Consider the following 23,641-nt stretch of genomic DNA (forward strand, 5'->3'; position numbering starts at 1 on the left):
TAAGATTTATACATTTGCCTGATATCTACAGACTGCTTGAAGGGGTCTTTAAAGAAAGACACTACTGATAAACATAACAAAGCAGTATTCAGTTTAAAATAACTTGAAAACATGAAATGCTTTGCAACTTGATGAAGAGCTCTAATAGCGCAGCTTCTTTTTTAGCGTAAATAGAGTAATAAACGGCACACACTCATACGTGTTTTACCATAATGACAGATATAAGCGCGCACTCTGATTTGTCCGCACTACAAACTGCAATCGTTAGTTTCGTTTCAAACATGTAGAGTTGAGATGTGAAGCATAATCAGAACAATGTAAGACACTCATAAGAGCAGTTTTCTTGTCAGGCTGTATTTACTTTATATGTTGGTCTGTTATTTGTTGTGAGATTATTTGGGAGCGTAGAAGCTTGTAAACGCGTCTCGTGAGTTGACAACTCTCTGCTTTAATCCCAGTAACGTTACTTCATCATTGGACACAGAAGTAATAATAGTGTGTGGTTGAAAAGACTGTTTTGATGTCTTCACATACCTTATGATAATAATGGTTTCTCTTCGGCAGCACCAGCACATATTGAAGCATTATGATTTTAGTCCGAGGTGTAAATTAATAGACACACGAGAATATTTGATTTTCATTAATGAGATCGCGTGGTTGTTAGAATCGAGATCACAATCTTTTAACGATTAATCTTGCAGCTCAAGTTTAAACTAAAGTTTTGAAACCAACTTGTTGACTAGTCTTAAATTAACACAGGCCCAGAGAACAGTCCAAAAGTGTTTTAAATACTTCATGTATTAATCAATTAATTAAAGATGCTAAAAACAGGGCATAAACATATGCTATGCTTTCCTTGCGTTATGGTCATTTAACATTTTGGCATTTGCTGATGTGCCAACCCTGGCCTGGCGTGATTGCGCCGTCAAGTCAAACTGTATTTAAAATACAATTTAGACTTCTGAGAGGTGATAAAAGAATTATTGTAAAGTGCAGCGACACCTCCCCCTCTACCTTTTAGACGAGGCTCGTGTTTATAGTAATAATCTTGGGGAACGGATTCATTTAGAGTAATATAATCATCTGGCTTTAGCCATGTTTCTGTCAAACAAAGCATGTCTATTTTATGATCGGTTATCAAATCGTTAACAAAAAGTGCTTTATTTGAGAGAGATCTAATATTAAGCAATCCGAGTCGTAACCGTTGATTATCTGTATTTTGTTCATGTTTGATTTGTTTAACGTTTATTAAATTACTTTCAAGAGCTTTATGCAGTATCTTATGTTTGCTAATCCGGGTGACAGACACTGTCTCTATTTTATGTTGTTTGTAAGAAGGGATTATTACATGTTGTATATTTTGTGTATTCTGTAACGTGAGACGGCAAGCAGACAGGTGGTTAAGCCATTCTGTCTCCTTCCTGACCTGGGCCCTAGGTAGTCAGACTTTAGCATTATTAAGACTGTGTGCCAAATTTCTAGAGAGGAGGGAAACCCCATCCCAGGAGGGATGGAGACCATCTCGTTTCAACAGGTCAGGTCTGCCCTCAAAACTCTTCCAGTTATTTATAAAATCTACATTATTCTGCAGGCACCACTCAGACTGTCAACTCAACTTTATCTATCTAGCGCTTTTTACAATTTCCATTGTTACAAGGCCACTGTACATGAGACACATTGAATACAAGAAAAACAACTAAAGTCATATACCTGTAAAAACAAGAAAAAGGTGAAAACAACAAAAGACAAACATACAAATGCTCGTCACACACAGTACGCATAAATACTTACACACATTGACATAGACACACACACGCAAACACACTCATACACACGCACAGTGAAAGCACACATTTGAGATAAAGGAGAGAGAACCACAGGTCAAATATTAAATGGACTATAAATTCTTATATGCAATATTAATTATGTAAAACTTCTGAATTCTAAAGCAGCCCCCCCTGCCAGGCAAATAGTGCCGAACAGTATGCAAACGGTGGCAAGGAACCCAAAACTCCTCAGGAGAAAAATACCTCAAGAGAACCAGGCTCAACCAGGGGATTCCAGTTCACTTCTGTCAAAAGATGCTGCCTCTGCACAAGCTCAACAGTGCTTGCACAACAAGGCTAAATAAAAAATAAATAAACTTACTAATAAGGTAAATTATAGATTTAAGATTATCATTAACAATCTAATAGCATTTGAAGTGTTGTGGAAAAATCGTGTCAAGTTGCCAGTTCCTTTATCCAACTCTATCATCTCAGCTCTTGTCAGGTCACCGCTTCTCATTCTCAGCTCTGCCATCAGGTCTGGGTATGAACTGCATCCTGCGGTAACCTTGGGAAAAAGACAAGACTGGCTGAGAGTAGAGTACTGTTCTTCACTCTTTGATGCAACAAGTACATCATTTGTTTATTGGATGTGTTCCTGGTTCCGGTTGATTTAAATAATGCAGCCTAAATCCTCTGAGGATTAATATTATGGAGGTGTAGTGTATGCAAGATTAAAAAGATGAGTCTTTAGTCTAGATTTAAACTGACAGAGTGTGTCTGCATCCCGGACCGTGCAGGGAAGAATATTCCAAAGTTTAGGTGCTAGATAAGAAAAGAATCTACCACCTGCACTTGATTTTGAAATTCTAGGTATTACCAACTGACAGGATGCCTGAGAGCGTAATGCACGTGGAGGACTTTAATACAATAGAACTTCATTCAAATACTGCTGCGCTAGACCATGTAGGGCTTTATAGGTAATAAGCAAGATCTTAAAGTTAATGCGATGCTTTATAGGTAACCAGTGCAAGGTTGACAGAACCGGGGTTATATGCTCATACTTTTTTGTATGTGTAAGAACTCGAGCTGCCGTGTTTTGAACGAGTTGGAGTTTTTGTTATAGGCCTGCAGGGCAACCACCTAAAAGTGCATTACAGTAATCTAGTCTTGATGTCATGAATGCATGAATTAATTTCTCTGCATCTGACAGTGACAGCATATGACGTAATTTAGATATATTCTTAAAATGGTCCGTCAATCATTAAGCAGTATTCTTGGTTGTTACGCATAGCAGTTTTTGGTCCAGTAAGTAACACTTCTGTTTTGTCCGAGTTCAGTAGTAAAAAATTGTTACTCATCCAGTTTTTTAAGTCAACTATGCAATCCTTTATTCGATGGAACTGCTGGGTTTCATGAGGCTTCGAGGAAATATAAAGTTGAGTATCATCAGCATAACAGTGAAAGCTAATTTCGTGTCGCTTTATTATATCTCCTAGAGGTAGCATATATAATATGAAGAGCAGAGGCCCCAAGACTGAGCCCTGTGGTACACCGTACTGGACCTGCGATTTGAAGGACACATCATTGTTTATTGCTACAAATTGAAAACGGTCGGATAAATAAGACTTCAATGCTATTCCGTTAATGCCGACGTAATTTCCGAGTCTATGTAGAAGTATGCTGTGGTCAATGGTGTCAAATGCAGCACTGAGGTCTAGCAGCACCAATAACGAAATACAGCCACGGTCAGACGCTAAAAGCAGATCATTTGTAACTCTTATCAAAGCAGTCTCTGTACTGTGACATGCTCGAAATCCAGACTGGAATTCATCATTAATGTCATTCCTTTGGAGGAAGAAGCATAACTGATTTGAAACTACTTTTTCCAGAACTTTAGATATAAAAGGTAAATTCGATATAGGCCTGTAATTCCCTAGTTCTTTAGGGTCGAGTTTGGGTTTTTTGACAAGAGGCCTTATAACAGCCACCTTAAATGCTTTAGGCACATGTCCTAATGTCAGAGATGAGATAATAATACTAAGAAGAGGATCTATAATTTCCGGGAGCATTTCTTTCAGTAGTTTCGTAGGTATAGGGTCTAGCATGCATGTTGTTGATTTGGATGATCTAATGATTTTAGAGAGTTCATCGTGATCTACTGTAGAAAATAATTGCAATTTCTCCTTAGGGGTGCTGTAGTTAGTTTGTTCAGCGGATTTCACTTCTGGTTGCATTGTTATAATTTTTTCTCTAATATCTTGGATTTTACTAGTGAAGTAGTTCATAAATTCATCACTGTTATGCTAATAATCAGAATCTGAAGTCGCTTACGACTTATTTTTTGTTAATTTAGCCACTGTGTTAAATAAAAACCTAGGGTTGTGATGGTTTTTGTGATGGTAAAAATGTAGGGCCTTATTTTTTCCCCATTGTATCGAAGAAGGAATCAAATATCTATATTTTTTTAAGGTATTGAATCGAAGTTAGAAATGAGGAGAACAGAAACACAGAAACTGAATCTAAACAGAACACATCAGAATGTAACCGTGACATTAATATGTATAGTATGTTTTAATATTCCTGAAAGTTACATTTAATTTTAGTGATCAAGAAGAATGTTCGTAACAAAACAGATCTATGGGTGATGAGATCTGTTTGGTTACTGACGTTTAGGGATGCACTGAATGTTCAGCAACCGAAAATATTAGTCCAATAATAGCAAAAACAGCATGTTCGGCCGAATAAGTGAAATTGCCAAATAAATTTTACAGAACATGACGTGTGATACAAGTTAAAAGAAGGCATGTAGGTCTTGATGACGTCACAAACATTCTAATTTGGCGTTTAATATCACATTGCACCATGGTGACGGGTTAAGTTATTTTATTTTATGACAGATTTTTTACGAGCCTGTCTATTTTCAGTTAGAATTGCTTGCTTGTGTTTTTTTTCTTCAAATCATTTTACAGTGTAGCCTATAATATTACAACAATTTTTATTTATTCCTTTCCTTAGCTTATAATGTTGAATGAGACTTTTAATGAAGAGTTTTGTTGTAAGGGTACAGAGTACAGTCTTTCAGCAGTCAGTCACAGGTCTGAAATAGGCTATTCAAGAAGGGAGAGGGCAACATTCTCTGTTTTAATTTAGCAGACTTTTTTTGCCCAATTTTATTTTAAGTGGTTTTGTTTTATATTGAAAGAAAGACTTAATACATAAAGCACATTCAATAGTGGAAAAATTTGATAAATAAATTGAAGAATAGCGAAAAGCCATGTTATGTGTTTCATTTTTATTCGGCTTCTGCCAAGAATTTTCACTTCGATGCATCCCTCCTGATATTCTTCCAAATATCTTCCTTTGTTTTTAGCAGAACAAAAAAAAAACAGTTTTGGAACAAGCTGAGGATGAGTAAATGGTAACAGAATTTTCTTTTTTGGGTGAACTGTCCCTTTAAGTGAATACTAAAGTATACCAAAGTATTTTTTCATGAGGGCAAATATATTAGTAGTGTACAGTAAAAAACTGTAAACACAGAATCCAGAAAATTGAAAACGGTATAAACAGAATGTGGGACAAAATAAAAGAGATCTGTCTCAGGGCCCTAGACTGGTCTGAAATCTTTAGTATCATTTCTCTAAAGCTCTTCCGTAATACGCAAAGTTGAAAGAAAATATAAGAACAACAGGTTTCATATGAACAGAAGATTATATGGTCTGTGCTCCATATCATTTAATACACAGTTATTGAAGAACACTGTCAGCTTTATGATAGAAGCGAGCTGATTGTGAAGTCTTTCTCTTGGTTTATTCATGTTCTCTATAGCTTTGTACGATCAGTCTCAATGGACAAATGGAAGGACGTTGAGCTGGAGAAGATGAAAGCTGGAGGAAACGGAAAGTTTCGTTTGTTTCTCGAGCTGCAAGGCGACTATGATCCCAGTTGGAATTTACAGGAAAAATACAACAGCAAAGCTGCTGCTCTTTTCAGAGACAAGGTAAACACCAATCATGAATACTGATGTTAAACACAGATGAATGAATCATCTGGCAAATCACAGGTGGTCTTGATTTGCAGTCAAGGGACAGTTTTTCCAACAGGATTTTGAGAAACTAATTGGCATATTTATGACGCCATCACGCCGTGTTGGTGTAAGCACTATTTTTGACAAGAAAACGTTGAGAAAAAGAGTTTTTTTAGTAAAAAAGCGTTCGCAGTGATGGTGATGGAGATGGTGGTCTAGTGGGTTAAACCACTGAACTGTCAAATCAAAAGGTTGCTGGTTCGATCCCAGCATCCACCACCAGTGTGTCCTTGAGCAAGACACTTTACTCCATGTTGCTCCAGGGGGATTGTCCCTGTAATAAGTGCACTGTAAGTGGCTTTGCGCATGGAGGCAGCCCAGAGAAACATAGCGCCAACACATGGCGTAACTGAAGTCTATTTGAATTATAAACAGAGAGCAATTAGTTGCAATAACTAAGCACATATTTAAAAACTACAATACTCATTTCTCAATATTAATGTACATTTATGCATTTGGCGGATGCTTTTATCCTAAGCGACTTACATTGCTTTATCCTATACATTTATACTTGCAATCCACTGGGATCAAACCCATGACCTTGCGTTATTAATGCAATGCTCTTACCACTGAGCTACAGGAAAGCTACAAAGAAATGCAATCAGAAGTTTTTGAAAGTGAAAGATGGAGAGAAGATGCGTAAGCGCTGTTTATCCACCAGTTGTTCAATCACAGATACTGCCATTAGCATGGGTGGAGGTACTTTGGCGGTTATAAATATACCTGGGCGGACGGCCCAAGTAAATGCATTGTATGTGCAACGCTGAGAAAAAGGGACACTTGCTGTGTGTCATGAAAGAAGTGGATTAGATAAGCCAACAAACAAACATTATTAATGAAAAACTATAAGCTTGAAAATATTCATTTTGAATATGTCCAAGGTTTTTCCTGCATCGAGAAATTGGAGGCGGCCGTCTCTGTCAAATGTCGTGCTGCCTGAGACTCATCAAAATTATGTTGGGAGTCTTCACAAGAAATGCTGCTTGAATTTAATAGATTTGAACTTTCCAGTCACTAGTGAATATACAAGATCATTTAAAGTTAACCACAGAGAATACAAGATGAGAATGAACTTTGATCATTTATTAAGACTGATTACTTCAGTTGGCTATTGTTTAATAAAAACATTTCTGTTTGGTTAAATAAAAGTAATGTTTTACATAACGTAATAATTGTCATTTTTATCTTATTTTATTAGAGCTATTAATATGTCAAAGTCACTTCACTTGAGGTACGGTAGTACCTATGTGTGTACAAGATCAGGATGGCTCCACCTCATTTTAAGCCAAGAAGAACCCTGAATACATCATGTGCTGCTTAAGACTGTGTGCCCAAAAATAATAGTAAAGAGAAGCCCTATTCTATTAAAATACCAATAACACAATATACCACGTTACCGTTATATGAACGGAGTTAAAACAGAGTTAAGTATAAATTGAAGTGAAGATGTTGGAATAATCATGTCATCAGTGAGTCTGGCCAATCATCACAGCCTGCTGCAGCTGCTCTGGAAATGCTCGGAGGTACTTTAAGCCCGATTCTCATTTCGCATCTTTTCCGCACGCATATTTGTTATTTTAAATGTACAGGCTTTACAGGCGCCGAAATACGGGGTGAACGCGAAATGTGAATCGGGCCTAAAGCTACATACTTCAATGTGATGTGGCGACGGTGCCGGGTCAAAATTTCTTACAATCACGCACACACACGTCGATAAGCCTGCGCAGAGCCACATGAAGACGAACATAGCTACATATGAATCAATGGGTTGTTCTGTTCTGTATGTGTTGAAGGTGGCCACTCTTGCTGAAGGAAATGAATGGTCTATTGAGAATTCCCCTGCTCGTGATTGGACGCCTCCTCAAGCAAAGACAGGCCTGAGCTCCGCCCACCGGTACAGCAGACACCGTCAGTGGATGTAGTGATGTGTCTCTATTATGAGTGATGTGTGTTGTGTTGTTGCAGGTCCAGCGGCGGGGTGGCTCAGAATAACGCTCGCTCCACTGATAAAGCCTTTGAGGACTGGCTAACAGATGATGTCAACTCTTATCAAAAGTGAGTTCATCTGTCTTTGTGTTGACTCCATTGCGCAGTGAAACCTGATGAGAGACACAGGACTCCATGTGAAGGGCTGTGTGTGTGATTTCAGTGCTGGAGGTTGTGGGCCGCAGGAGAATCGATACGTGGGTTTCGGTAACACTCCAAACCCACCCAAGAAAGATGAGGACTTCATTAATAACGCCATGTCCTCCATCTACTCGGTAATGATCACAGCCATTAGGTTCTTGCCCGTTACTTTTTCCTCTTTTAGGTTATTTCAACACTGTCTGATAAATAGGATTCTGGGAATGGGACATGAATACAGTATGTTATATAACAGTGTTTTCTTGAGCATACTTGAGAGGAGAATGTTCGTGTCATGATCCCCTGTGTATATACACTGTCATGTCTGGGTCTTTGTGTTTTATTTACTCAGTTTTTTTGTCATGAAGGGTTGGAGCAGTTTCGCTGTTGGAGCCAGTAAATTTGCATCTGTTGCTAAAGACAGTGTGAGTACATTCCTGATGCTCCATTGCATGTCTTTAAAGTGCACCAAAACATGACAAGTCTGACAGAAATGATAGATCAACACCCGTCAGACTAGCTTTTTTTATAAACTAGAACTCACTTTTGTCCTTCTCTCCTTAAACAGACCTCAAAACTGGCCGGCCAAGCCACTCTGAAGGTACGTGTGATGTTTAACATGAATGGAGATGATAATGCTGATGGGTGAAGTGTGTTTGTTATATATGCTGCGTTCCTCTCCTCTCAATGCTGCGGATGATAGTTACGTGGTTATAAGCCTCCCCCTGAGCCGGTAATACTCCTGCATGCTTGATTTTCCTCTCTCTCGTGTGTGTGTGTTCATCATGTGTTCATTTTCCCAATCATTCTATTATGGACTCAAAAGCCTTGAAGAGGCAGTGGTGTGTAAAGTATTAGAGTAAATGTAGGTCTGTCACGATAATGAAATAATCGTCTCATTATGATGGTTTCATTGCAATTATTTCACATAGAGAGAACTGATCATATAACACCTATCGTGGCCACCATACATTGGCTCCCTGTCTGTTATCGAATTCAATTCAAATTCTTGCTGTTAGTTTTTAAAGCTCTCAGTGGTCAAGCCCCATCTTATCTTATAGGTCTTCTTACTCCTCTTTCATCCTCCAGATATTTGAGAACTTCTGAATGGGCTTTTTCCGTCGTCCCGCGTTCACGTTAAATTAATTTCTGTAGTATTTGGCGGTTGTATTTTTAACATGCTAAAGCTTAAACCCATTTTTCCGATGCAATTCCCCAAAAAAACATGTCTTATTTTAATAATGTCTTATTCTTATATTCAGAAAAAATGGTTGTTTCAAAGCTTAATCAAAAATGTACGAGAATTAAATGTCAAAGCCCTAAAACTGACAATTCATCGTCATAATCACCAAGGTCCTAAAACAGACAATTAATCGCCACAAACGGCAAGACCCCAAAACAGACAATTAATCGTCACAATCGACAAGGCACCAAAACAGTCAATTAATCGCCATTATAGACAAGGCTCTAAAACAGCCAATTAATCATCACAATCGACACATCGATTCTGATGCGTGTCTATTTTGTTATTTACAGTCCTTTCTATGAACGCCACCTAACCACCAACAAAAGATAGGGATCAGATGCGGCCAATTCTCAACCAAACGTTTATTTATTAGCACCAAAAGCAACACATCCCCAACCTAAACCTAAGGTCGGTAAGTGGGGGTAGCACGTTCTATTGGTAGCACAAAATGTCAGAACACCGGCCTAGATCCCCCGGCATGGCACAGCTGTCGAATCGCAGTCTACCAAGCAAAACAACGCCACACAGTAACATTAATCTTGCGTCCAACAAGTGTCCTTAATGCCGGACACACTCAACTCAACTTTATTTATATAGCGCTTTTTACAATTTTCATTGTTACAAAGCAGCTGTACATGAGACACATTTAATACCAGTATGAATTCTAAAGCAGCCCCCCCGGCCAGGCAGATAGCGCAAAACAATACGCAAACGGTGGTGAGGAACCCAAAACTCCCATTGAGAAAAAAAAACATCAGAGGAACCCAGGCCCAACCAGGGGATTCCAGTTCCCCTCTGGCAAAAGCTGCTGCCTCTGCACAAGCTCAACAGTGCTTGCACAACAAGGCTAAATAAAAATATAAAAATTAAGGATTTAAGATTATCAATAACAATCTAATAGCATTTGAAATGTTGTAGGAAAAACAAAGTTGTCGCGTCCTTTATCCAGCTCTATCCTCTTAGCTCTTGTCAGGTCACCGCTTCCCATTCTCAGCTCTTCCATCAGGTCTGGGCATGAACTGCATCCTGCGGTAACCTTGGAACAAAGAGACAAGACTGGCTGAGAGTAGAGTACTGTTCTGCACTCTTTGATGCAACAAGTACATCATTTGTTGTTGGATGTGTTCCTGGTTCCGGTTGATCTAAATAATGCAGCCTAAATGCTCTGAGGATTAATATTATGGAGGTGTAGTGTATGCAAGATTAAAAAGATGAGTCTTTAGTCTAGATTTAAACTGACAGAGTGTGTCTGCCTCCCGGACCGTGCAGGGAAGAATATTCCAAAGTTTAGGCGCTAGATAAGAAAAGGATCTACCACCTGCACTTGATTTTGAAATTCTAGGTATTACCAACTGACAGGACCCCTTAGAGCGTAATGTACGTGGAGGTCTGTAATACAATAGAAGTTCATTCAAATACTGCGGCGCTAGACCATGTAGGGCTTTATAGGTAATAAGCAAGATCTTAAAGTTAATGCGATGCTTTATAGGTAACCAGTGCAAGGTTGACAGAACCGGGGTTATATGCTCATACTTTTCTGTACGTGTAAGAACTCGAGCTGTCGCGTTTTGAACCAGTTGCAGTTTTTGTAATAGGCCCGCAGGGCAACCACCTAGAAGTGCATTACAGTAATCTAGTCTTGATGTCATGAATGCATGAATTAATTTCTCTGCATCTGACAGTGACAGCAGATGACGTAATTTAGATATATTCTTAAGATGGAAAAATGCAATTTTACAGGTGTTTGCGACATGGCTTTCAAATGAGAGAGTACTGTCGAATACAACGCCAAGATTCTTAGCTGATGACGAGGATTTTATGGAGCATCCGTCAATCGTTAAGCAGTATTCTTGGTTGTTACGCATAGCAGTTTTCGGTCCAGTAAGTAACACTTCTGTTTTGTCCGAGTTCAGTAGTAAAAAATTGTTACTCATCCACATTTTTAAGTCAACTATGCAATCCTTTATTCGATGAAACTGCTGGGTTTCATGAGGCATCGAGGAAATATAAAGTTGAGTATCATCAGCATAACAGTGAAGCTAATTCCGTGTCGCTTTATTATATCTCCTAGAGGTAGCATGTATAATGCGAAGAGCAGAGGCCCCAAGACTGAGCCCTGTGGTACACCGTACTGGACTTGTGATTTGCGGGACACCTCATTGTTTATTGCTACAAATTGAAAACGGTCGGATAAATAAGACTTAAACCATTTCAATGCTATTCCGTTAATGCCGACGTAATTTTCGAGTCTATGTAGAAGTATGCTGTGGTCAATGGTGTCAAATGCAGCACTGAGGTCTAGCAGCACCAATAACGAAATACAGCCACGGTCAGACGCTAAAAGCAGATCATTTGTAACTCTGATCAAAGCAGTCTCTGTACTGTGACATGCTCGGAATCCAGACTGGAATTCATCATTAATGTCATTCCTTTGGAGGAAGGAGCATAATTGAGTTGAAACTACTTTTCCAGAACTTTAGATATAAAAGGTAAATTCGATATAGGCCTGTAATTCCCTAGTTCTTTAGGGTCGAGTTTGGGTTTTTTTAAAAGAGGCCTGATAACAGCCACCTTAAATGCTTTAGGCACATGTCCTAATGTCAGAGATGAGTTAATAATACTAAGAAGAGGATCTATAATTTCTGGGAGCATTTCTTTCAGTAGTTTTGTAGGTATAGGGTCTAGCATGCATGCTGTTGATTTAGATGATCTAATGATTTTAGACAGTTCATCGTGATCTACTGTAGAAAATAATTGCAATTTCTCCTTAGGGGTGCTGTAGTTAGTTTGTTCAGCGGATTTCACTTCTGGTTGTGTTGTTATAATTTTTTCTCTTATATCTTGGATTTTACTTGTGAAGTAGTTCATAAATTCATCACTGTTATGCTGATAATCAGAATCTGACGTCGATGACGACTTATTTTTTGTTAATTTAGCCACGGTGTTAAATAAGAACCTAGGGTTGTGATGGTTTTCCTCTATTAGTGTTGAAAAGTAGGTGGATCTAGACGTTTTTATGGCATTCCTGTAATTTCGAGTACTATCCTTCCATGCTATACGAAATACCTCTAAATTCGTTTTCTTAAAGTTGCGCTCCATTTTACGGGATGCTTTTTTAGAGTCTGAGTGTGTTCATTATACCACGGTGTTGGGCTGCTATTTTTAATTTTCTTTAAACGCAGAGGAGCAACTGTGTCAAATATTTCCAAGAAAGTAGAGTTAAAATTTTCAATAGTAGTGTCAAAATCGTCAACGTTTTTACTCATGCTAGATAATTTATACAATTCAGGCAGATTATCGAGAAAAGCATCTTTGGTAGTTGAAGTAATCGTTCTACCATATTTGTAACAAGGAGTTTGATTTGCAGCCGTAGGCCATTGAAGCAAACATAATATCAGATAATGATCCGAAATATCTTCACTCTGCTAAACGATTTTAACATCGTCCACATTTATACCATAAGAAAGTATTAAATCTAAAGTATGATTACGAAGGTGAGTGGGTCCTGACACATGTTGACTAACGCCCATGGAGTTAAGAGTGTCTTTGAAAGCCAGTCCCAAGGCATCTGTATCATTGTCTACATGGATATTAAAGTCACCGACAACAAGGACTCTATCTGCGGCCAGTACTAGTTCTGATAAGAACCCACCAAAATCTTTAATAAAATCTGTGTGGTGCCCTGGAGGCCTATATACAATAGCTAGAATAAATTTTAAAAATGTTTTGTCCTTAGTATTATGTGTCTATACGTGAAGTACCATGACTTCAAAAGAATTGTATTTAAAATTAGACTTCTGAGAGGTGATAAAAGAATTATTGTGAAGTGCAGCGACACCTCCCCCTCTACCTTTTAGACGAGGCTCGTGTTTATAGTAATAATCTTGGGGAACGGATTCATTTAGAGTAATATAATCATCTGGCTTTAGCCATGTTTCTGTCAAACAGAGCATGTCTATTTTATGATCGGTTATCAAATCGTTAACAAAAAGTGCTTTATTTGAGAGAGATCTAATATTAAGCAATCCGAGTCGTAACCGTTGATTATCTGTATTTTGTTCATGTTTGATTTGTTTAACATTTAATAAATTACTTTCAAGAGGTTTACGCAATATCTTATGTTTGCTAATCCGGGTGACAGACACTGTCTCTATTTTATGTTGTTTGTAAGAAGGGATTATTACATGTTGTATATTTTGTGTATTCAGTTGGTTAAGCCATTCTGTCTCCTTCATGACCTGGGCCCTAGGTAGTCAGACTTTAGCATTATTAAGACTGTGTGCCAAATTTCTAGAGAGGAGGGAAACCCCATCCCAGGAGGGATGGAGACCATCTTGTTTCAACAGGTTAGGTCTGCCCTCAAAACTCTTCCAGTTATTTATAAAATCTATATTATTCTGCAGGCACCACTCAGACAACCAGCCATTTAGTGATGATAATCTGCTATAAATCTCATCACCACGGTAAGCAGTAAGGGGGCCAGAGAATATTACAGTGTCTGACATCGTTTTTGCGAGCTCACACACCTCTTTAATATTATCTTTAGTGATCTCCGATTGACGGAGTCTAACATCATTTGTGCCGACATGAATAACAATCTTACTGTATTTACGATTAGCCTTAGCCAGCACATTTAAATTTGACTTGATGTCAGGCGCTCTGGCTCCCGGTAAACATTTGACTATTGTGGCTGGTGCCTCTATATTAACGTTCCGGACAATATAATCACCGATCACTAGGGCACTTTCAGCAGGTTTCTCAGTCGGTGCGTCACTGAGCGGGGCAAACCTGTTCGAGACTTTAATCGGAACGGTTGAGTGATGTTTTGTCCTGCGACTATGCCGTCTCACCGTCACAAAGTTTCCCAGCTGCAGGGGATTTTCAACCGGAACCGAGCTGTGTGCGCTAACATTGCTCGCATCCGAAGTGTTTTCTACAGTCCTTACACTCTTACTATCCTCAAATAAAGATTGGATGCGAGACTCTAATTCTAAGATCTTCTCCGTCAGCCTAACTACTTCCCTGCATTTATCACATGTAAAACCCTCGCCTAAGCTAAGCTAAACATATGACATGGGGTGCAAGTAACAACAATAGGAATAGAAGCCATAACTCACCGGTATGAAGTGCAATCCTAATTTACCAAGGTTGCTTGATGAGTCTTAGTATATACGCTTAAAAAGAGAAACAGTTAGCACACAAGACAAATAGGGGGAGATGATATTTCACACTGTAAACAGAAGGCAAGCTAACACGCTAATATGCTAGCGGCGTTACGCTTCAATTAATATAGATTTTGAAAATAAAGTTATAAATAATTCGGCAACGACAATGATAGGTAACTATAGTAAAATACACTAATATTTAGACCAGGAACAAATGTGATGTGAAGCAAGTGTCAGAGGATACAAACTAGCCGCCGGCAGCGATGCAATCAGGTGTGCAACAGGTGTCTCTTCTATAATACAATAGAAGTTCATTTAAATACTGCGGCGCTAGACCATGTAGGGCTTTATAGGTTATAAGCATGATCTTAAAGTTAATGCGATTCTTTATAGGTAACCAGTGCAAGGTTGACAGAACCGGGGTTATATGCTCATACTTTTTTGTACGTGTAAGAACACACGCCCCTTCACACCTTAAACACTTGCGCACAGTTGCACAGCCTATGCTGGGACGAGAGCGAGTGATAATAATGAGTGTCTGCTGCGCGTTTCACGGGTATCTCCTCTTTGGAGGAGATCGGAAGCATGAAAGGACGAGCGACCAAAGAGAGGACCAGGCCTGGATTTTAAGTTTTGTTTTATGTTTGTGTGGCCGGCAGTCGACCGTGCGGGATCTGGCGGTATTTTACTTTCATTTTGTGTTTTTTTTATTTATTATAGAAAGTTGTTGAACGTTTGCCAGTTCCCGCCTCCTTCTTCCCATTCCTTGAACTTGTAACAGCGTTCATCATATGTTGCAAATGGAAACCTACCATCATTGCTGGATTACGGTTTACAGGTTATATATTATACACGGTGTATAGATAGAGATGGCAGGGATTTCACTTTACCAGTTTGAGCCCGAATCTGACGAAGAAACATTCGAAGACGATAGACGATAAAAGATTGAACACTTAAATTAGCCGGGTTCATAGATAGATAAACAAACTGTAATACCCCAGAAATAACGGTACATGTTAACGTTAGCGTTATATGCATTAGCTAAACACAGACATAAGGTACACAAATATTTCTTGAAGTTCAGACAAAAATAAATAGCAACACTTACAGGTTGTGATTCGGTGAAGCTAACAGTTCCAAATAAGCTTGGTATTTCCCCTTTTCAATGATAGTCTTTTAACATATCCTGCAGTGAACGTGCCAAGATTATTGAAGCAATCTTTGGTGAAATGATGCGCGCACAGTAAAACCCTGGGGTTATACTCCTTTGATGTCGTATGAAAATGAATTTACTACCATTGTTTCCTCCGAAGGTCTTCCTTTGGTAGTTTAAATTAGATGCACTTAGTTTCACAACGTAGAACACAGGTTTTAGACGACACACGCATCACAAACGAGCTACAGTGAGTGAAGTTTTCGCGGCAGTCTCAGCAAAACGTAGGCGGGTCTATGTCTAGTCACGTAGATATGGCGGTTAGAGACACATCTCATTTGCGTGATTCAGAGTCAACTCCCTTTTTTACAAGCCAATAACTGTGTTATTTATTCACCTTAGGACTTACAACTTGGCAGACTGCTTACTTTCAAACACGGCAACATAACACACTGCATGAAATGTAATTTTCATGATCAAATGCTACTTACTCTTTAAGTGCAATTTCCCTTTCTCATAATAAAAGAATGACTACTAGTGCAATGCTTTTTCAATACAGTGCATAATATCACACTTGGTCATGAACCGGTCATGAACGACTGGAGTGTGTAAATGTGTGTCTTTCTGCCTAATGTCAACAGTAAGAGATGCATGTGTTTTTGTTGGTTGTTGACATGTTGAAATGTTTTCATGATGTGTGATGTTGATATTCATGCATTCTCTCTGTCTCTCTTTCTCTCTGTCAGGCTGCAGAATTGGGTCAAACAATAAATGAATCTGTTATCAAACCCACACAGGAGAAGGTAAAGATCAAATGTGACCCTGATATTTGTCCACATCTCTCAGAGATATAATTTACTCTGCTTTATACATCATATACATACGCAGAAAACATTAAGAGATCACTCCATTGTGTCAATCCAAACATTTAAACAGAAACCAACCTCAGGAACAACTTGAAGTCAATCAACAGCAATGTGATAGACTAAGAGAACGCAGGGACGCATGAAAGTTATACAAAATTTGCCTTATTCCGTCATATATTCATTTTTGAACTGATCCTAAAATACATGTAAAACATTTGTATTGTGGTGTTTAAACATGAGCACAGAGCCGCATCATGACGTTGAGCAGAGACGGCAACACCATGCAACATCATAATCTTCCAGTGTATGGAGCAAGATGTCCTCTGGTCCTACTTGGGTGGAGTGGGCTCTTAACCTAGGTAGCTCAGTTGGTAGACCTTTTTTCCAAGAGCTCAAGAAATACACCCTGGTACCGTAAGAAATTACTGGGAAGCATCTCCAGGAACACAGGCATCCAGCATTTTTAGGCAGTTGAAATGCCATTGCAGGCAGGAACCCGTCCATTGACCCAACACTAAGGGGTAACTGATGAAAGTCAGGTCTGGACAGGGGCTGAGAGTGTGTCGGTCCACTGGCATGATGAAATGCCGGGTGTCGCTGTCCCTCGCTCTCCTCAGAACTGCAGACAGTGCTGAAGTGGCCTCATGTGCTGAGGGGAATTACCAATGCAGAGGACGCCATGTGTCCCAGGAGCTTCTGAAAAGCTTCAGACGGACTGCTAGCTTCTGTCTGAAATATTTTCGACTCTTCAGCACCAGCTTGGGTGTGTTCATTGGTAAGGCAGGCAGCCATGGAGACTGCATTAGGGAAAGCTTGCTCTTTTCCCAGTTGATCATATGTCTCAAATGGTCTAGATGCCGGAGCACCAGGTCACTGTGCCTACACAACAGATCTTGCAAGTAGATATATGAAGAGAGCAGGACAAATTGCTTGTGAAGAGAAGAATTTCTCGAAGGTGTTAGTGATGCTTGGTTCTCCTGTTGCAATGCTCTCATGCCAACCTTTTACCTTTCATTTTATGTGACCAGACCTCCTCTGAAGAACTTACAATGGACATAATAGAAGGCCTGATTATTGATTATCTGATTGCTTAAGCCATTTGGTTCACACATTTACAGATATATGTCAATTACCTGTGGGCAAAAGGGTGATACGGGAGTGGATTTTTAAAGCTTTCCCGTCCCATCCCAATCCCACAATAAACTGAGGGAGAATCCTGTCCCGTCCAAATCCCTGAAGAATGACTCCCACTCCCGTGTTATGTTTATTATTTACCTGCTCTTGATATCTTCTGGTCTTTATGCCACACGACTTTGGTGGGAGCATAAGCGCGTGTGGTATGGGAAGGGTTATATTGAAGGTCATTTGGCACTAAATAAAGATATGAGAGGATATGTTAGCATGATCATCAACATAAATATCCCTGAGTGCGTGTGATGTGTACAGCTTGGTTATGTAGACAAGCTGCTCAATTGAAACTAAAGAAATAGTCAGACGTTTTGAATGGTTCATTAAGTCTCACTGTCCCGATCGAACAAAGCCAATGTCTGGATCTGGACTTGGTGCATTACCGCCACCAACTGTTACTGATGTGGAGAGCGTCATTCCCTTAACTACCCACACCAAAGCAAACAGTAGAGTACAGAGACAGCGCCACTAGAATTGACTTCAAAAATATATAGTCATATTTGTGTATTCAATTCCCTTGTCCCGCCCACTTCTGCTGATTTATTATCCTGTCCCATGCTAGTCACATGATTATAAGTGGTATTGTTTCCCTTCCCGTGGGATTTCAGCACTGCTCTTTTCCGTACTGTAGTAGTTCAAATACTTACGTTGCCGTCTCGTCATTTTGAGGTCGGAGAGCCCAGGGATGTTTTCTTTTAAGATGTTCATGCATAGATGTTTTGCAGCTGTGGTATGCCATTTCAGTTTTACACAGTTTTATTTGGTTTCTGCTTAAAATATTCCCACACTTTTGAACGCGGTCTGACTGTTTGGTATAACGCCTGATTGTCTGCATGTCCTGGAGCTGAAGCTGCCATCATTTCAAATGATTGAATGTAAGCAGTGTTCACTGCAAATCAATGTAATTTCGTAGTTGACTTCATTGAATATGTCAACGTGTCGTTGCAGCCTTAATTTAAACTCAATATGGATTAATCAAAAGCAGGAAAACATGACGGAGCAGCAATGAAAGTGAAACTAACCTCGGGTTGTCATGAAAGTGGTCAGGCTATTCGAAAAAGCGAAGCGTGTGACTGCAAGTGAGATACTCCTAAACTCATTGTGAATGCAAGCACAATTGGTTTATATGCTACGATAACTGAATGAATGAATACGCCCTGAATGGAAACGAGTCAATTGAGTTGAAATGAGATGGAATGAATCTTTTGTCCTTTCATGGTCTAACATCATCCGTGTTGCTATAGTGCATGTTTAATTTAACTCTGTTTTGAACGTTTATGTTTATAAGTCTGTTTTTAAGATAAAATATATTTTAGAACATAATGTGAGGTGGGTACAAAGCGCAATTTGTCTGTGTCCACAATGTGCGACCCAGGGTCTGTCCTGACACTTTCGTTGCACAAAGGACGAGGTCAGTGCTGGTGAGCAGCTTCTACATAAGCCCTGGGTCGTTCGTACTGGTGAATCACACATTTCTTCAGCTTCTTGTGCACGGAGGGCTCGTTGCTGTTGGAATTGTACCTAGAAACCGTAAATTCAGAAAAAAAAATTTGGGGAGTGATCTCTCAGTGTTTTTCATGGCTGTAAATTTAAACCCTAATTCAGCCTACAGGGTGATAACAGGACCTGGCTGGACATTATCCCACTTATTACATGATTACTTATCACATAAATATTTGACACGAAATAATGATAAAAACTTGTAAAAAAACTTGTACCAAATGCAGACTTCACCAAATGCAGAACTTGTGGCTGACCAATTAAGAATCAAGTTTTTCAGAGCACAGTGTTATATAAAATATATATATATATATAGTCTCAGATTACTTTTGGTCTCTTGAAAAAGGGGTCAACTCCATATTTAAAGAGCTGTTCAGCCAGTTTGGGTGTGGTATACTCTAAATAAAGCTGAGAGTGTGCACTTTAAGACAATATTCATTTTATAACTGTAAAATAAACAAACATGCCTCTGTCCAAAGCTAGACCTCGTGTCTCAATCAGCTCTCTAGGTCATATATTGTGCGCGTGGGTTCAGGCACTGGGTGAGGACCCTAGGTCACTATATATTGAGACCTAACTGCTTCAGCCTACATGTTACTGAACAACTGAATCACTCTGACTTGATTTCATAATACTAGTTAAAGAACACTATGTACATTCGTTATTCTGTTACATGTCAATGAATAGATGTGGTCAACTAGTAAATCCCTGCAATGTGTGTTTAAATGTAAAATAATATAAACGGTTGTCTTTTCAAAAGTTCATGATGTTCATTGAGTAGTCTTGTACGATTTTCAGTAAAGGAACAGATGCTCCCTGGTTATTGCATTACATTTTTTAAAGGAAATGGACCTTTTAGTGCACTGGAAGCATTTTGTAAATGAGAGTGCCCTGACTACTGAACAAGAGACCTGATTGAGACACACCCAGAGGAAAAACACACAATTACGTTTTGGATGAAAGGGGCAGTTTACATAGATATGATAATTCTCTGATCATTTACTCAATTTCATGAAACACAAACAAATTGATATGGGGATCAACATGTTGAAGCTGCACATAGCACAAACATCCATCATTAAATCACAACGACGGATCTTCAAAGAAGAGTAGCTTTGTATTTGGCTGAAGAACTGAACTGATGCACATTTGAGAGGACACGAGATCAAGCAAATGATGAAGTTCAACACAGCGATGACATATGCAGATTGAAAATAGAAATAGACCTGAGCTGCTGTGTTCTTTTATGACAGGACTTATGATTCCTTTACTGTAAAATCTCAAAGCTTTCATTCAAAATTTCTTGCTAAGAGTAAAACGTCCATCAATCTGATTCCATCACCAATTGATTCATCTGGTGTTTGTGTGTGTCTGAACGTAACATCAATGATGCTGCCGTTACTGATGCTGTGACTCATCACATTCAGGTGAAGGAAGGAAAGTTATTTGATGAAATGGCCGTCAACATCACAGGTCTGGCCACAAAGGTACGAGTCGGTGTGTGGTTCTCAAAGCGTATGCGATGATCAGATTGACTCGCAGCAGACGCTTTCAGAACTCTCACCCTTCTACACATGAATTCGCTTCACTGTTTTCTGTTTCTTTTGTTTGTGCTGCCGTTGTGATTACGGTGGTGAGTAAAGTCAAGATGCAGAAGTAATCTTTTACAGTAATACACGGCGGCGGCTGTGCTGATGTCAATGTGCGCAGTAAGTAAAGTGGCCGTGTGTCTTTTTTGGATCAGGTTCAGGGTGCCGGTGCGAAGGGCTGGAATGATGTGACGTCATTCTTCAGTGGAAAACCAGATGCCGCCGATGATGGGTGAATACATACATTCAATTCCACTTTACTCCTTTTGAGCATCATTCATCAGAGTAAAGAAAACACCACAACCTTTCATTGTCTGTAACGGCTTTTTCACCCTCTCCTGTCCTGTACAAAACTAGTTTTCACTGTTTCACTCCAACATTCCTGTAGTTCAGCATCCACGACCTCTTCTCTGTACCTGCTACATTAGATGTTTCATGCTATCGATCTGAAAGAAACAATGTTTTTTGTTATAGTTCTGCATATCAGGAAGGTTATCAGAGCAAAGATTCCTGCAGTAGTCAGGATGCCGGAGGTTGTAAGCAGGATTTCTGGGAGACTTTCGGCAGTAACTCTGCTCTCAGCAGCGCCTCTGTGCAGAAGAACAGTAGTGCAGACGGCTGGGAGAGCTGGGACAACGACTGGGACAAGAGCACCAAGAATCCCTCCAAACCTGCTGAAGAGACCTGGGATAACAGCGGCTGGTAGATGAACAACACGCTCGCTGTGTAATGCTTGTGTAACTCTTGTGAAGTGTGTTTGTTGTGTCTCTGGACGTCGTCTTCAGTGTGCTCAGAGTTTGAGTGGATCTTCACCTGCTTTTCCTCTAGAGTTCATAAACATGTTTTTGATGGAAACCCGTTCATTTATTAACACTGTTCACAGTATACCAGCAGTCGTTCATAAGCATGAGGTATTGACTTTTTTTTTTTATTTTTAGATCCGTTTTTTTTTTACTTTGGTGGGCTTATTTTGTTTCTATCACAGTCCTTCTCCTCATAAAAACATGATTTAAATCAAGAACAAAGCATGGAAAGGCCCGTGAGCTCATGTGGCAAAGAGCAGTTCGTTTTTTATTCCCTATATAACAGTACTCTTGGGTTGTTTGCTGTATTTTTATTGTAAAATACACCCTTGATGGGCTATATGATATTTAATATTGGCATTATTACATACCATGGACATGCTCTGTGTCCCAGATGTGTATTATTTGATGAGACATCTGGACGTACTGACTGTACCATCTTGTTCCGTGGTGAAGCCAGAACACAACACATGTTGTGATGAGTGACAGCTTCTTCTGATAAATGCTATAATAAAGTCTATTCAATGACACTTGACTCTGACTTTTGATTTTTCTATCAGTTATGAGCGCTTGAAGCATGTTTGTGTGTTAGAAATAAGAGTAGGATGATGCTCTAGTACAGGGATCTCCAACCCTGTTAGCACACACCTGGATGAGCTGCTTCAGCTGTGTTTTGATCGGGCTTGGAGCTGCAGACGTCTGCATTATTGCGCTCGCAGTTTGGGACATGGCTGAACAACTCTGTTCCAGATGAAGAGGTCAGCCGGGACAACTTTACCATCATTAGAGCGGACCAAACGAGCAACTCGGGTAAGGAGAGGGGCCTGTGTTTTCATTCACAATCAATAAATAAGTGGAGAGACTTTAAGAACAGTTTGCTTAAAAAAATGCGCATCCTGAGACGCCTTTGAAAGTTTAAAACGCTGTTACGTTCAATTTGAATGTAATTCCCGCTTCATAATGATTGACGTCTTATGTAGAGAGCGTGGTTTGAGACAGAGCTCCGTCAAACTTTTTCTAAATATATCGTTTATTCCAGTTATTTCTTAATATTTATGTTATAAATTGATAACTCACAGAGGGTTAAACCTATCCTTAAGTGTATCACATACCAAATATCGTCATATAACGCAGAGAAAAATGTGTTTTATTCGGTCATTCGCTATTAGCACTCAGGCTGTTAGCATTTCCAGCCTTTAGTTTCTGAATATTGCCTTACTGCTTAACTCACTGTTCTCATTATGACACCACTAATGGCTAATGATTCAGATATGTGTTTAACGTTACCTCTGAGTGCAGATGATGAATCTTTCTTCACATTTCAGTCAGAACTGGAAGCATTGGAGAAGCAGATCCACGATCTACTCGAGAGGCAAACACGTCTGCGAGAACGAAAAATGGCGATGGAAACATCCCTGGCTGAAGCTCGCAAAGCTGCGGTAAGTGTTCGACTTGATTGTAATACTCCTACCACTTCTACTCCGTGTGTTTCTATGCACAGATCCCAGGCTTCAAGATCACGACGAGCCGAAATGAACTTCACTCCTGCACCTGCTGTAAGGCTGGTGCCAAGGTGTCCGCACCAAAAGGGCACCATATCCCGGGAAACACAGAACTTCATCCAATACAATGAACTCCCCGCAGAGTTTGCATCTCCATCTCAGACAGCTTATAACAATGAATGATGATTACCAACTCACACCTTTACATCTGTTCTCTTCTCCCCCTCTCATCTCTCTCCAACTGAGCTCAGAGCAATTCAAAGCTCACCCATGAACTGGATTTGACAAATACCATATCTTATAAGAACAAAGAATCTTCATATGCATATTTGGTATCATTTGAAATCTCTCAGTGCGATTGGTACAATGGTCTCATATCCACAGCAGTGGAGCAGATCATAACATAGGTTTGAGGCTTTAAGATATTCTCCTCACTGTTGAGGTTGTGTCTTCATGCAAATGCCCATTTGTGGCCTGATCAGATCCAGGACAGAGTCCTTTACAATGTAAATTGTTGTTGTGTGGAGGAAGGGTATTTTGGTCTGGGTATGCTGCGCTCTGCGAGACGAAATCCAACGCTGTGGTCATCGGAGACTCAATCGTCCGGAATGTACGCGCCTCCTTCAATGAAGGTAAGGTGCGCACTCACTGT

The 23,641-nt window shown here is 39.6% G+C and overlaps 1 protein-coding gene across 6 annotated transcripts in view; it reads left to right on the plus strand.

The window, feature by feature from the left end:
• The window catches only part of arfgap1 (ADP-ribosylation factor GTPase activating protein 1), a 34,266-nt gene extending 12,249 nt beyond the window's left edge, over positions 1-22,017 (plus strand). The window contains exons 4-14 of one of the 6 annotated variants that reach the window (XM_056734345.1): positions 5,595-5,766; positions 7,647-7,747; positions 7,819-7,908; positions 8,003-8,114; positions 8,346-8,402; positions 8,546-8,578; positions 8,681-8,710; positions 16,288-16,344; positions 20,523-20,582; positions 20,840-20,916; positions 21,159-22,017. In XM_056734345.1, coding sequence (XP_056590323.1) covers positions 5,595-5,766; positions 7,647-7,747; positions 7,819-7,908; positions 8,003-8,114; positions 8,346-8,402; positions 8,546-8,578; positions 8,681-8,710; positions 16,288-16,344; positions 20,523-20,582; positions 20,840-20,916; positions 21,159-21,390 — 1,021 coding nt within the window. In that variant the 3' untranslated portion in view covers positions 21,391-22,017. The remainder of the gene's footprint in view (positions 1-5,594; positions 5,767-7,646; positions 7,748-7,818; positions 7,909-8,002; positions 8,115-8,345; positions 8,403-8,545; positions 8,579-8,680; positions 8,711-16,287; positions 16,345-20,522; positions 20,583-20,839; positions 20,917-21,158) is intronic. The other 5 variants (XM_056734347.1, XM_056734348.1, XM_056734346.1 and 2 more) reach the window with 5 other exon arrangements.
• The last annotated feature ends 1,624 nt before the right edge of the window (positions 22,018-23,641 follow it).

This window comes from Triplophysa dalaica, chromosome 21 (assembly GCF_015846415.1).
Source record: "Triplophysa dalaica isolate WHDGS20190420 chromosome 21, ASM1584641v1, whole genome shotgun sequence".
NCBI classification, from domain to species: domain Eukaryota; kingdom Metazoa; phylum Chordata; class Actinopteri; order Cypriniformes; family Nemacheilidae; genus Triplophysa; species Triplophysa dalaica.